This window comes from Gymnoscopelus braueri, assembly GCF_963280865.1.
Source record: "Gymnoscopelus braueri genome assembly, chromosome: 13".
Lineage (NCBI taxonomy): Eukaryota > Metazoa > Chordata > Actinopteri > Myctophiformes > Myctophidae > Gymnoscopelus > Gymnoscopelus braueri.
Genome location: NC_137615.1, coordinates 47,356,733 through 47,369,805, shown reverse-complemented (window position 1 = coordinate 47,369,805; position 13,073 = coordinate 47,356,733). Strand labels below are relative to the sequence as shown.

The 13,073-nt window shown below is 49.4% G+C and overlaps 1 protein-coding gene across 1 annotated transcript; it reads left to right on the top strand.

The window, feature by feature from the left end:
- The first annotated feature begins 8,994 nt into the window (after positions 1–8,994).
- On the top strand, positions 8,995–10,319 carry LOC308097822 (ATP-dependent DNA helicase PIF1-like). Its single transcript, XM_080445900.1, has 3 exons — positions 8,995–9,882; positions 10,048–10,127; positions 10,213–10,319. The coding sequence occupies exon 1, from the start codon at positions 9,012–9,014 to the stop codon at positions 9,879–9,881; it is 870 nt and encodes a 289-aa protein (XP_080302026.1). The 5' UTR covers positions 8,995–9,011; the 3' UTR covers position 9,882; positions 10,048–10,127; positions 10,213–10,319.
- The last annotated feature ends 2,754 nt before the right edge of the window (positions 10,320–13,073 follow it).

Below are 13,073 nucleotides of genomic sequence, written 5' to 3'. Positions count from 1 at the left end.
ACTAAACGGAAGTGGGGAGGAGGTGTCACGTCCGCTTTATCGCTTGATCATTTTCAGAGCTTCTGTGCTCCAGACTGTATGACGGAAGCATTTGAAAATTGTGGGAGGCAACAGTCTGACTCGTGAGACTATTTTCAACCTAATCAGTCTTCCTCAGCGTTGTGTCAAGACAACAGGAAGTGATGTTTAAGAAGTGTATGCAATCAAGAACCAATTAATACAGGTGTGTGATGTCATCACCTTGAAGGCTAACAGTGATGTCTCTATCATATTACCAGGAAATGATAATTACAATGCAAATTCAACTGCAATGAGAAACTTCAACATTCACTAAATACATTGTAGGACAACGTACAGTGAGTCAACTATACAGTATCTGTAGGCTACATGTATCTAAGCCACATGAGAGGAGGGCTGAGTATAAACCTACTAAGTGCCTGAAAGGTTAGCAAACCTGACAAACAGAGGAACAGGTTGTGACAAATGCACATTATATTTATTATATTTATCTGCTTGATCTAGGGGTGTTATTATATCTGTTTGATATGTAACATCTGATGTACAGTACTTATGCACGTTATTATATCTGATTGATATGTGACATGTTGGACACTCTGAGAGATATGAACATTTCCTATTCACGTGAGGGGTAATGGGTCTGATCAGTGGGTGATTGAATGATTTGTGCCACCCGACTTTACTAATAGAGGATGTGTCACGGGGGGATGGGAGATCAAACAAACCGTGTACCAGTGAGGACGGGTGTAAAGCGGAGGTCTCCGAGGCGCCAGTAATACAGTTTAGTAAACAAAGTTTAAACGTAAACTGCAGCCAGCAACAAAGGACATTCGAGCCCATTGGACCTGCCGTTGTTGCCGTGCCGTGGGACTCGAGCGCTGCGGTTCTGGGATCGAGACGCCGGTCGGGATTGGAGTCGTGAGGAGCCGAGGCCGGTGAGACCAAACCGAGCGTCACATTTCTTTGTGGATTACAAATTATAGGGGTACCCCGAAGTTTATTTATTGTTTGCGCCGCTGCGCGCGGAAGATACTTTTCTTTTCATTGGGATTAAGGAACACGGAAGCGCGGCCAGAAGAGGACCGTCACGGGACTATTTATTATTTAATTAAGTAGCGTTTGTGCCGTAGCGGACTTCTGAATACTGTGTGTGCGCGTTTGTTTATCTACCTTACAATCGGATTGTGTCGCTGTTTGTTCAGTGTTTGTCAAAAACTCGCCACTGCGCATGCGTATGCACCGCTGTTGCCAGATCGTGCGCGAGCAACAAGCAACCAGCTTCATGAAAAAACACAAAGCTGCGCACTGCGCATGCGGCGACGCACTTTCTCTAACCAATTTACACCCACTTCACGTTTACAAAACCTGGACCACCGCTGTTGCCAGATCGTGCGCGAGCAACAAGCAACCAGCTTCATGAAAAAACACAAAGCTGCGCACTGCGCATGCGTCGACGCACTTTCTCTAACTAATTTACACCCACTTCACGCTTACAAAACCTGGACATGGCAACGTCGCTCATCGTTCTGTGATTGACAGCAAAAGTTGGCCAATCAGGTGGCGAGTTCGCCGCCTGAAAAAAAAACAACGCCAACCAGTTGGTTGTCCGAGTGCCTTCACTTCTTATTCAACCCAGCACACTGAGGACAACAGCTACCTACTCGACTCCTCCACAATGACTAGCTTCATCGCTACTTCACCAGACGATCCACCAGACGAAGAGAAAAGAGACACTGTGTGTTGTTAGCGCGTGTTTTGTGTGTGTGTGTGTGTGTGTGTATGAGCTGCCGTTGTCGCATCGCCTATGTGCGCGCGCGCGAGTGTGTGTGTGTGTGTGTTGTTACACGCCACTTCATGCAAGTACACACATCTCTCTGCGCGTGTGCTGTGTTTGTGTGCTCGCTTTGCTTGCACTGTGTGTGTGTGTGTGTGTGTGTGTGTGTGTGTGTGTGTGTGTGTGTGTGTGTGTGTGTGTGTGTTGTTACACGACACTTCATGCAAGTAAACACAACTCTTTGCGCGTGTGCTGTGTGTGTGTGTGTTTGTGCTCGCTTTGCGTTGTTGCGTCGCCTGTGCGCGCGCCCTTGGACTGTGTGTGTGTGTGTGCGCGCGAGTGTGTGTGTGTGTGTGTGTTGTTACACGCCACTTCATGCAAGTACACACATCTCTTTGCGCGTGTGCTGTGTTTGTGTGCTCGCTTTGCTTGCACTGTGTGTGTGTGTGTGTGTGTGTGTGTGTGTGTGTGTGTTGTTACACAACACTTCATGCAAGTAAACACAACTCTTTGCGCGTGTGCTGTGTGTGTGTGTGTGTGTGTGTGTGTGTGTGTTTGTGCTCGCTTTGCGTTCTCCTCCACAATGACTAGCTTCATCGCTACTTCACCAGACGATCCACCAGACGAAGGTACTCATTCCACTGTGTGTTGTTAGCGCGTGTTTTGTGTGTGTGTGTGTATGAGCTGCCGTTGTCGCATCGCCTATGTGCGCGCGCGCGAGTGTGTGTGTGTGTGTGTTGTTACACGCCACTTCATGCAAGTACACACATCTCTTTGCGCGTGTGCTGTGTTTGTGTGCTCGCTTTGCTTGCACTGTGTGTGTGTGTGTGTGTGTGTGTGTGTTGTTACACGACACTTCATGCAAGTAAACACAACTCTTTGCGCGTGTGCTGTGTGTGTGTGTGTGTGTGTTTGTGCTCGCTTTGCGTTGTTGCGTCGCCTGTGCGCGCGCCCTTGGACTGTGTGTGTGTGCGCGCGAGAGTGTGTGTGTGTGTGTGTGTGTTACACGCCACTGCAAGTACACGCATCTCTTTGCGCGTGTGCTCTGTGCGCGTGTGTGTGTGTGTTTGTGTGCTCGCTTTGCTTGCACCTCTGAAGCCCCCCCCCCCCCCCACATAGCCCCCTCACCCTTCATGCTGCGCTAAGTCTAATATTTCACCTGTATTTGCTACATCTGCTGAGATTCACTTTGTAAACCCCACAGCCGTTCTCACATTCCAACCTGCACAACCCAACATCATGCTGTTGTTAGCAACCCCTCCACCACACCCCTGGTTGCTTCCCCCCTGCTGTGCACCTCTCCTGATGTTTGCTCATTGTGTACCTCCCACTGCAGTCTATCCACACAATTCCCACACACAAAACCACCCAAACTCACACCCCCACACTTCCCCATCCAACTAACACACTATCACACTACCAGCCTGCCTTACATGCTACATTCATGCTCAACACACAATTGCACATGCGTGTTCCAGGCCACAAGTGCTTACAGCCAATGCAAGACTAATATTCCACTCACGATTGACGCGTCATTTCACAACATTCATCCTTCATTCCCAGCGCCCTTTAGTGCAGCCTCCAGCCACCAGAGCTCGGCTTTGCTTTCTCCCTTTTCTTTGCTCCCCCCCCTTCAACGTGTGTTTCCCTTGCACAAACACACACGTGTGTGTGTGTGTGTGTGTGTGTGTGTGTGTGTGTGTGTGTGTGTGTGTGTGTGTGTGTGTGTGTGTGTGTGTGTGTGTGTGTGTCTCTCTGCTTACGTGCTTCTCATTTCACACAGCAATGAAAGCAACACACCTTCAGGTGCATTACATTCTACCTGCACGTGTGTATGCAATTCTCTGTCCACCACTAACGTCATTCCTCTGCTCAGTGCAGCCTCCAGAAGCACCCACCACACATAACTTCTCACATATATTCCCTTCTCAGCCCATCCTCTTCAAACAACGCCACAGACAAAGCAACAACGGCTGGAGAAACAACGGCAGACATTGCGACAGAAACGCTCATTGGAGACTGCAGAGGCCAGAGGTAACTACTTCACTCCATCAACACACAAACACCACCACATATCTTACATATCTTACATGGATTACCACTGCCCATTCAACTACCTCCCATCCACCTCTCTTCGCTTCACAGCTCAGCGGCTGGAGAAACAGCGGCAGACAGCGGCAAACAAACGCTTTTTGGAGACGGCAGAGGCCACAGGTATCTACTCATGTTTTCCCATTAACCCTGTCACACATAGGATTTACTACACTGCCAGCTTGACAATTACAACAACAACACCACCACCACCACACATTACATATTACATGTATATCATTGCTGTTCATTCACGAAACTCACATCCAACTCTCTTCACTTCGCTTCTCAGCTCAACGGCTGGAGAAACAACGCCAGAGAACGGCACAAACACGCTCATTGGAGACACCAGAGGCAAAAGGTAATTACTGCTCTTTTCCCAATAACCCTGGACACACAACATCCACACAAACACCACCAAATATTACATATTCCATGTCTATCATTGCTGTTCATTCAAGTACCACACATCCAACTATCTTCCCTTCTCAGCTCAACGGGAGGAGAAACAACGGCAGACAACAGCACGAAGCCACTCATTGGAGACGGCGGAGGCCACAGGTAACTAACTACTCACGCTTTCCTATCCACACTGCAATTATTTGCAATCACTACACTCCCATATTCACATTTCGCACATCGCCACAAAAACACCACCAGCCATTAGCTATTACATTTATTACATCACTGCTGCTCACAACGACAGACAACAACACGCACATGCTCAATGGAGATGCCAGAGGCCACAGGTAACTACTCATCTTCTCCCATTACCCCTGCAATACATAGCATTCACTAAACTGACATATTCACAATTACTACATCAACCCACAAACACCACCCACATCAGCTCTTACATACATCACATGTATCACTACTGCCCATTCAAGCGCATCACATCCAACTATCATCTCTTCTCAGCTCAACGCCTGGAAACACAACGCCAGAGAACGACACAAACACGCTCATTGGAGACGCCACAGGCAACAGGTAATTACTGATCTTTTCCCTACCCACAAACACCACCCACATCAGCTCTTACATACATCACATGTATCACTACTGCCCATTCAAGCGCCTCACATCCAACTATCATCTCTTCTCAGCTCAACGCCTGGAAACACAACGCCAGAGAACGACACAAACACGCTCATTGGAGACGCCAGAGGCAACAGGTAATTACTGATCTTTTCCCAATAACCCTGTACACATTGGATTTCACTACAATGCCATATTCACATTTCCGACATCACCACAACAACACCACCACCACCCATTCCTTCTTACATGTATTACATCATTGCTGCCCACACCTCATATCCAACTACCTTCTCTTCACAGCTCTACGTCTTGAAACAAACCGACTGACACGTAAGCGGAAACGGTCCTTAGACACAGCCCACACCTCAGGTACAATACCTACTCATGTTTTTCCATCACTGTTTTACTGATTCCATTGCGCTGTGCAAAACACATTGCTCATTTATGACATTACTTGCCATACACAATACATATCTAACTCAACGCTCTTCACTTTCCAGATGCACACCATGAGGACAGTCGCCAGAGAACCAGCCAGGCTACTGACACCGACGACCATACTCACCAACGGCCACGACAACGTCGCAACCCACGTGCCACCAATCATGCTGCACAAGCTGTTGCCCCAAATGCAACAGCCACTTCTCAAATTCTCAATGGCAATCTTCACATCCTAGAACTGTCACACACACCTGATAGCATTGGCCAGATGACCTGTGTGTGTGTCCACTGTGATGCATTCAAATTCAACAAGGAGACCTCCAGGACTTGCTGCAATGCTGGCAAGGTTCACCTGCCAGCCTTTCCTAAGCCCCCACAGGCCCTCTATGATCTGTGGTTCAATGACACCCCTGAGGCAAAACTGTTTCGCACACACAGTCGTGTCCTAAACAATGCTGTCTGCCTCTCCAGTCTGGCCGTACAAGAGCGCACATTCTTCGGCTTCTCTCCCACTGTCATTTTCCAAGGCAGGGTAGTCCAGAGAATGGGCCCACTCAAAGCAGAAGCAGGTGCCCAGCCTCACTTTGCCCAACTTTATGTCCTCGACCCCAGTCTGGAGACAACCACCAGATTTGCCAACATGAGTCTTCCCACCCGCTTATCCCAGCAAGAGAAGGAGAAAATGAAGCAATTGCTGGAGACTGCACAGACAGCTATTCACGAGCACAATGTGTTCATTTCAGATTTCAAGCAGATGCTTGAAATCCCTGAACAAGAACTACAAGGCGGCACTGTTGTCATCAGTGCTAAAGCCAGGCCACGGGGAGGCCACTCCCGAGTTTACAATGTCCAGTCCAATCTCCAAGAACTAAGCATTGTCACCAATGAAAAGAAACATGATCTGGTCCTCCACTTACGTGGTGGAGGTCTCACAACCATATCTGACCTCAATCCCAAAGCTATGCCCCTCCACTTCACACTCCTCTTCATTGAAGGCACATCTGGCTGGGACCAGGATCTCAAGCAAACAGCAGACAGTAGTAAAAGGCTCACAAGCCGTGAGTTCTTTACCTACCACCTGAATATCCACACACTGCGAGCGACTACCTTTTCCGCGCTGGACGACTGTTCCAAGAATGGATCCTCAATGCATGGATAACATGCGAGAACCAGCGGCTGACTTACCAGCGCTTCAACCAGGAAGCATTACGGGCTGACACCTACAAGAACATCCAACAGGCTGTGGCTGAGCGTAGACAGCTACAGAGTGCTCCATTCCATCCAGATTCTCTGTACCCCAATGAGCAGGAACATTCAGTGGGTAGAATAATCCTTGCCACCTCTTTCCAGGGCAGTCCACGCTGGTACCACAACAAGTTCCAGGACGCTATGGCCATAGTCCGGCACATGCGCAAGCCAGACCTCTTCATCACTGTCACCTGCAATCCACACTGGTCAGAGATTACAGAAGCCCTCACCCCTGGCCAGACAACCCAAGACCGACCTGACCTGGTGGCCCGGGTATTCAAATTAAAGAAAGATCAGCTCATGCAAGACATCAAAAAGGGCTGCATCTTTGGCAAAACAATTGCGTTCCTCTGGGTCGTCGAATTCCAAAAACGGGGTTTGCCACACTGTCACTTACTTCTCATCCTGGCAGATAAGGACAGCCCCAAGACACCAGACCAAGTGGACCAAATTGTCTCTGCAGAACTCCCCCCTGATCCACAAGAAACTGGGATCTCTGCGGAGGAAAAAGCACGCCGACAGCCACTGTGGGATATTGTACTCGCAAACATGATCCACGGCCCCTGTGGAGTACTGAATCCCCAATCTCCCTGCATGGAGAAGGGACGCTGCACCAAGAAGTTCCCAAAACCGTTCCAGTCAAGAACAATAATGGAGATCAAAGACAAAACCCATCCTGTCTACCGCCGTCGCTGTCCAACTGACGGCGGCCGAACTACAAAGAAGAACAACAATGACATTGAAATTGACAACAGCTGGGTCGTCCCCTACAACCCCTACCTCAGCCTCCGATACAACTGCCACATCAACGTAGAAACCTGCACCTCTCCATCTGCTGCCAAATATCTCTACAAATATATCACCAAGGGCCCTGACCGTGCAATGGTCTCTGCTACAGTTGATGGCGCACAGCCAGCCCGTGATGAGATTCGCGACTATGAAGACATGCGTTCTGTTGGATCGAGTGAGGCCTGCTGGAAACTCTTTGCCTTCAACATATCAAAGAACCACCCTCCTGTCAAAGCACTCCGGCTGCATCTAAAAGACGAACAGCAAGTTTACTTCGCCGGGGGCCATGAGGAGAGTGTTGGAGCGGGACAGGACCACAGAGTTGACTGCCTTCTTCACTTACAATGAGAAAGAGAAGGCAACCAAGGGTCCACATTTCGACCCTACAACCATGACGCGCTATATTGACATGCCGCGAAAATACACCTACACAAACAACACCTGGCATCTCAGAAAAAACAAGGCGCTCACCATTGGCCGTGTCCACACCGTCAGCCCCTCAACTGGAGACCTCTTCTACCTGAGACTGCTCCTGCACCATGACCACTGCATGGGGAAGACAAGTTTTGAGGACCTCATCTCCATCAATGGCAGAGCCTGCGCCAGCTACAAGGCCGTGTGCATTGAGCTTGGCCTATTAGATGACGACACAGAGTGGGCCACTGTCCTTACTGAGGCTGCTGCCACACAGCTCTGCCCCCAGATTCGTCTCCTATTCGTTACCATCCTCATCTTCTGCCAACCAGCTGAACCCAAAACACTCTTTGCGGACAACTGGAAACTCTGGACCGATGATTTCCAACGCCAAGGAGAACGTAGGGGCCTGACCTTCACTGAGCAACAGCTCAAAACCATGGTGCGACTGGATCTGCAAGTCTGCCTCCAGTCACATCACCAGGACCTCCACATGTTTGACCTGGAGCCCATGACTGATGTGGAAAAGGCCACTGTCCATGGATTGGTCAACATCGAAGAGCCTCTGATCCGTGAGGAGATGAACTATGATGTGCGCGAGTTGGCAGCCAATGTGGAGGCCACTATTCCAACATTCACTGCTGCCCAACACCAGATTTACGACACTGTCATGGAGGCAGTCAGACGACAGCAAAGCCTACAACTCTTCATATCAGCACGTGGAGGTTGTGGTAAGACCTTCCTGCTCAATGCTATACTGGATGCAGTGCGCAGTCTAGAACCAGGTGGCTGTATTGCCCTTGCCATGGCAACCACTGGCATTGCTGCCCAACTCCTTCACCTGGGAAGAACACTCCATTCGCGGCTGAAAGCACCTCTCCACCCAACAAAGGACACAACCTTGAACATCACAGCACAGAGCAACCTAGCCAAGCTGGTGCGCCGGTCACGCCTCCTGCTGATTGATGAAGCCACCATGATGCACCGCTACCTGCTGGAGGCACTTGACCGCACACTGCAAGACCTGATGAATAAGCCAAACTGTCCATTTGGTGGAAAAATTATCATCTTGGCTGGTGACTTCCGTCAGTGTCTCCCAGTGGTTCAAGGGGCAAATGAGGCCCACATTGTACAGATCTGCCTCAACAACTCAGAGCTCTGGCGACACTTCACCGTATTCAGCCTCACAGAGAACATGCGAGTCAGGGCCAGTGGTGACCCACGCCTGGAGGAGTTCGACAAGTGGACTCTCAGCATTGGCGATGGCACAGCCAATGATGACAACGACTTCGTCTCCATCCCAGAAGACATGTGTTTCCACATTCAAGCCAACACCGCCCTTGACAACACAGCAGAGGAGAACTCCATGAAGGAGTTCTGCAACACAGTGTTCCCTGACTTGCCCAACAACTTCACTAACACTGGGTGGATGGATGGCAGATCATTGCTTGCCCCTACCAACAAGGAAGTAGACACCATCAATGACATAATGGAGACCTGGATGCCAGGTACCTCAACCAAGCTGAGCAGTGCTGACACCCTAACACACGACCAAGATGTAATGCGCTTCAACGTGGAATATGTAAACACCCTCTGCCCCCATGGATTTCCCAGGCACATCATCACCCTCAAGCCTGGGATGCCTTTGATGCTACTCCGCAACATCAGCCCCAAAGACGGACTCTGCAATGGGACCAAACTCTTATTCCAGAGGACCCTCAACAACAAGCTGCTGCTGTGCAAAATGGCAGCCACGCAAAAGGAGGTCCTCATCCCTCGGATCAAGTTCATTCCTGATGCTGGACTTTTCACTTTTGACTGGGCCAGGCGACAGTTTCCAGTCCGCACTGCTTTCGCCACCACCATCAACAAATCCCAAGGGCAGACACTTACAACAGTGGGGGTCTGGCTTCGATCCCCTGTCTTCACTCACGGACAGCTATATGTTGCCAGTTCAAGAAAGGGTGACCCAGCAGCCCTGAAGTATGCCATACACCAGCAGGAAAACCACACTGAAAACGTGACTGAAAACGTGGTTTTCACAAAAGTGCTTCTTCCCCATTGAGGTAAGGCTGTTGCATTCTTCCATGTGTCATTTCTGATTGCTCTACATAACTAACAATGCCTACCACTTCACACAAAAATCACTGTCTTTACTGTCACATGATCCATGGTGGACGTCTCACATTGTGTGGTTCCTTCCCGCCTTCTCCGTTTCTCCCATTCTGCAGCCTCTGCCATGCATGACAATCTGTGGAACCTGAGGGCGTTGCAACTATCCTTCATGGGGAAGTGCTCCTTCACAAATGAGGTACGTCTGTTGCATTGTTACATGTGCCATTTCTCATTAATCTACATAACTGATGCTGACAATGACGCTGCATACCACTTCACAGAAATATCACTGGCTTGCCCGCTCACCAGCACCCGTTCCAGAGACCATCTCACACCAGTCCTACACAACCTGCAGTGGCCCCCGGTCAAACAAAGAATCCACTTCAAAACACTACTATTAATAGGGTTTTCCCCCCTAATGAACTTCAGGAACAGCTGACCAATTGGTGGTTGACAAAGTTGTTTGTTACAGGGAAAAAAATATTATCCCGCACTGTTCCAGCAACTTCTGCCACCACATAGGTCACAATCCGGCCTCTGCTCATCACACAGCACCAAAACCCCTCTCATAAAAGTCACCGCTGACATTCACCCATTCTGCAGAGTCTGTCATGACAAACTGCGCAACCTGGCAGCCTTGCACCTTTCTTTCCTGGACAACTGCTTCTTCCCCATTGAGGCAAGGTTCATGCATTGTTACATTCATTTCTCATTAATCTACATAACTAATAGTGATGATGCTTACCACTTCACACGAATATCACTGGCTTTCGTTTCACATCATCCCTGTTGGACATGTCACATTGTGTGGTTGATTCCTCCCTGCTCTTTCACTCCCATTCTGCAGGCCCTGCGTTGCCAATCTGTGGAACCTGACGACGTGGCAACTTCCTTACATCATGGACATGTGCTGCTTCCCCATTGAGGTACATCTGTTGCATTGTTACATGTGCAATTTCTCATTCATCTACATAACTGATGATGACAATGACGCTGCTGCTTAACCTCTTCATAGAAATAGCACTGGCTTACATTTCACCTGATCCCTGATGAACATGGCACATTCTGTGCTTGACTCCTGCCTTCTCTTTTTCTCCCATTCCGCAGGCCCTGCCATGACAATCTGTGGACCAGACGACGTCGCCACTGTCTTTCACACCATTTAATTCTTATCTACCTTTTATACAAATAAACTGCTAACTTCATCTCCTGCGATTTGGTCTATCTTTTTACATTGTACACCACTGCACACTGCTCACAGGTCTGCCATGCCGGGTGTGAGTAATCTTAAAGTGGCATTTTGGTCATTGGAACAGTGATGCACGTCACCTGTTTGTGAAGTGGGTATTTTCAAAGCCTGGAGTGGATTTAGGGGAGCACAATACTCTCTTTCACACTGTGAGGTGGCTGTAAGGTGGCACTGCGAAGTGGTAGACGCCCGACCTTCTAGTTGTTTATATTTGAACTGTGATCCGTGGGGTTACAAAGGACAGTGGGGTTTGTTTGGGTTGGGGAAGAGTAAGTGAAATAATTGTTGATTGTTGATTTGTCTGTTTATTTATTTTGTTTGTTAGGGGCAGAGGTAGGGACAGTAGTTAAAACCAATAGGTGTATTGTTATTATTTACCTTTGATTCGAGGATTATTATTTTTGTGGCTTGGAGTAAATAAAGTACTCAAGTAAAAACCTGCCGATCCTGTTGTAATTTCCTTTAGTTAATGATTTTCCCTTAAGAGTAAAAGGGCGATTGTTACATGTGGTGGCCCGTACGGGGATCACAGGTTTAAAAGGAAATACTGAAAGCCACAATATAATAATTGTTTTAAAGGGTTACATAAAAAAAATACACTGTAAAAAAAACAACCGGGTAAAAACGGGGGAAAAGAAAGGGAAAAGCACAATGGAACAAAATGGGGAGAATACGGGACAGGTAGAGGCGGCAGGCGACTTGGAGGGAAGTGAGGGCCCTAATGTCACGGTAAAGCAACAATTGGCCGTACTTAAGGACAAGCTGCAAACCTGCGAGAAGGAAGTGCAGCGGGGGCGAGGTGAATTTGAGGAAGCAAGGGGGAGTACGATTAACAGGGAGGAGAGCCTAAGGGGGTACCTAGAGTGGAGGATGTTGGAGATGGAGACTCTCATAAAAGACTCTATTGATCAACTCCGGAGAGAAGTGGTTGAACGTTGGGAGAGGAGAGAGGAGAAATGGAGCAAGGAGGTGGCGAAGGCAAAAAGAGCCAATACGTCATCGCACCTAGGTTCCCAAACTCCACGAAAACCAGACATTCATTTCAATGGAACAGGTACTCCTCGAGGTCGTCCCACTAGTACTCCCTACAGTGAGCCCACCCGTACAGCTCAGGGGCCACCCACTATTTCCTCCCATGGCCTGCCCTCCAGCAACTGCTGGAAGAAGATCAACCGACAAAGCGCCTCACAGCCACCGCCCAACCTGTCGTCGGCGCAGATGTGTGAGGCTGTGCCGGGGTTACCATCGAGGGGCGGTGAGGGTGTCACTCTGGGACCCCGATCCCGAAGTGTCCCACCGGAGGTGGAGTGCCTGGTTCGGAAGTGGCCGTCGGGGTTAACCCTTGCGGGCCTAGCCAGGGCTCAGCGTGCAGACCCCAGAGTCAGAGGTCTACTCGGAAATCTAGACCAGACCGACCAGCGAACGGATCGCATAGGCCATGAGGAGATCCAGGGCATCCTGTATCGAAGGCAGCCGACCGGAGACATTGGACAGAAATATCAGGTGGTGGTACCCAGAAGCCTTGTCCAGTGTTTCCTGGAATATTTCCATGACCGCCTCACAAGTGGTCATCCAGGTAGGCTGAAGACACTCCTTCGAATCCTTGAGGTGGCCTGGTGGCCGACGATCCGCAGACATGTGTGGGAGTACGTGAAGAGGTGTCACGGTTGTCAGCAAGGCAAGCCAGAGAGTCGTGAGCCGTCCGGCCTGATACAGTCCACTCAGGTAGACCGAGCAGGAGAGTCCCTTGGGATCGACTCGACGGGGCCGTTCCCGAGAAGGGAGAAGAGGAACACCATGCTGCTGGTCACCATTGACTATAACACCAAGTGGGCCATGGTCAAAGAAGTTAAACGAAGGGCGGATGTCTCTCACGCCAGGCAAGCCAAATAC

Bases quoted from the DNA above. Each gene is read 5' to 3' on its own strand.
- LOC308097822 (XM_080445900.1), top strand. From the start codon at position 9,012: ATGCGAGTCAGGGCCAGTGGTGACCCACGCCTGGAGGAGTTCGACAAG.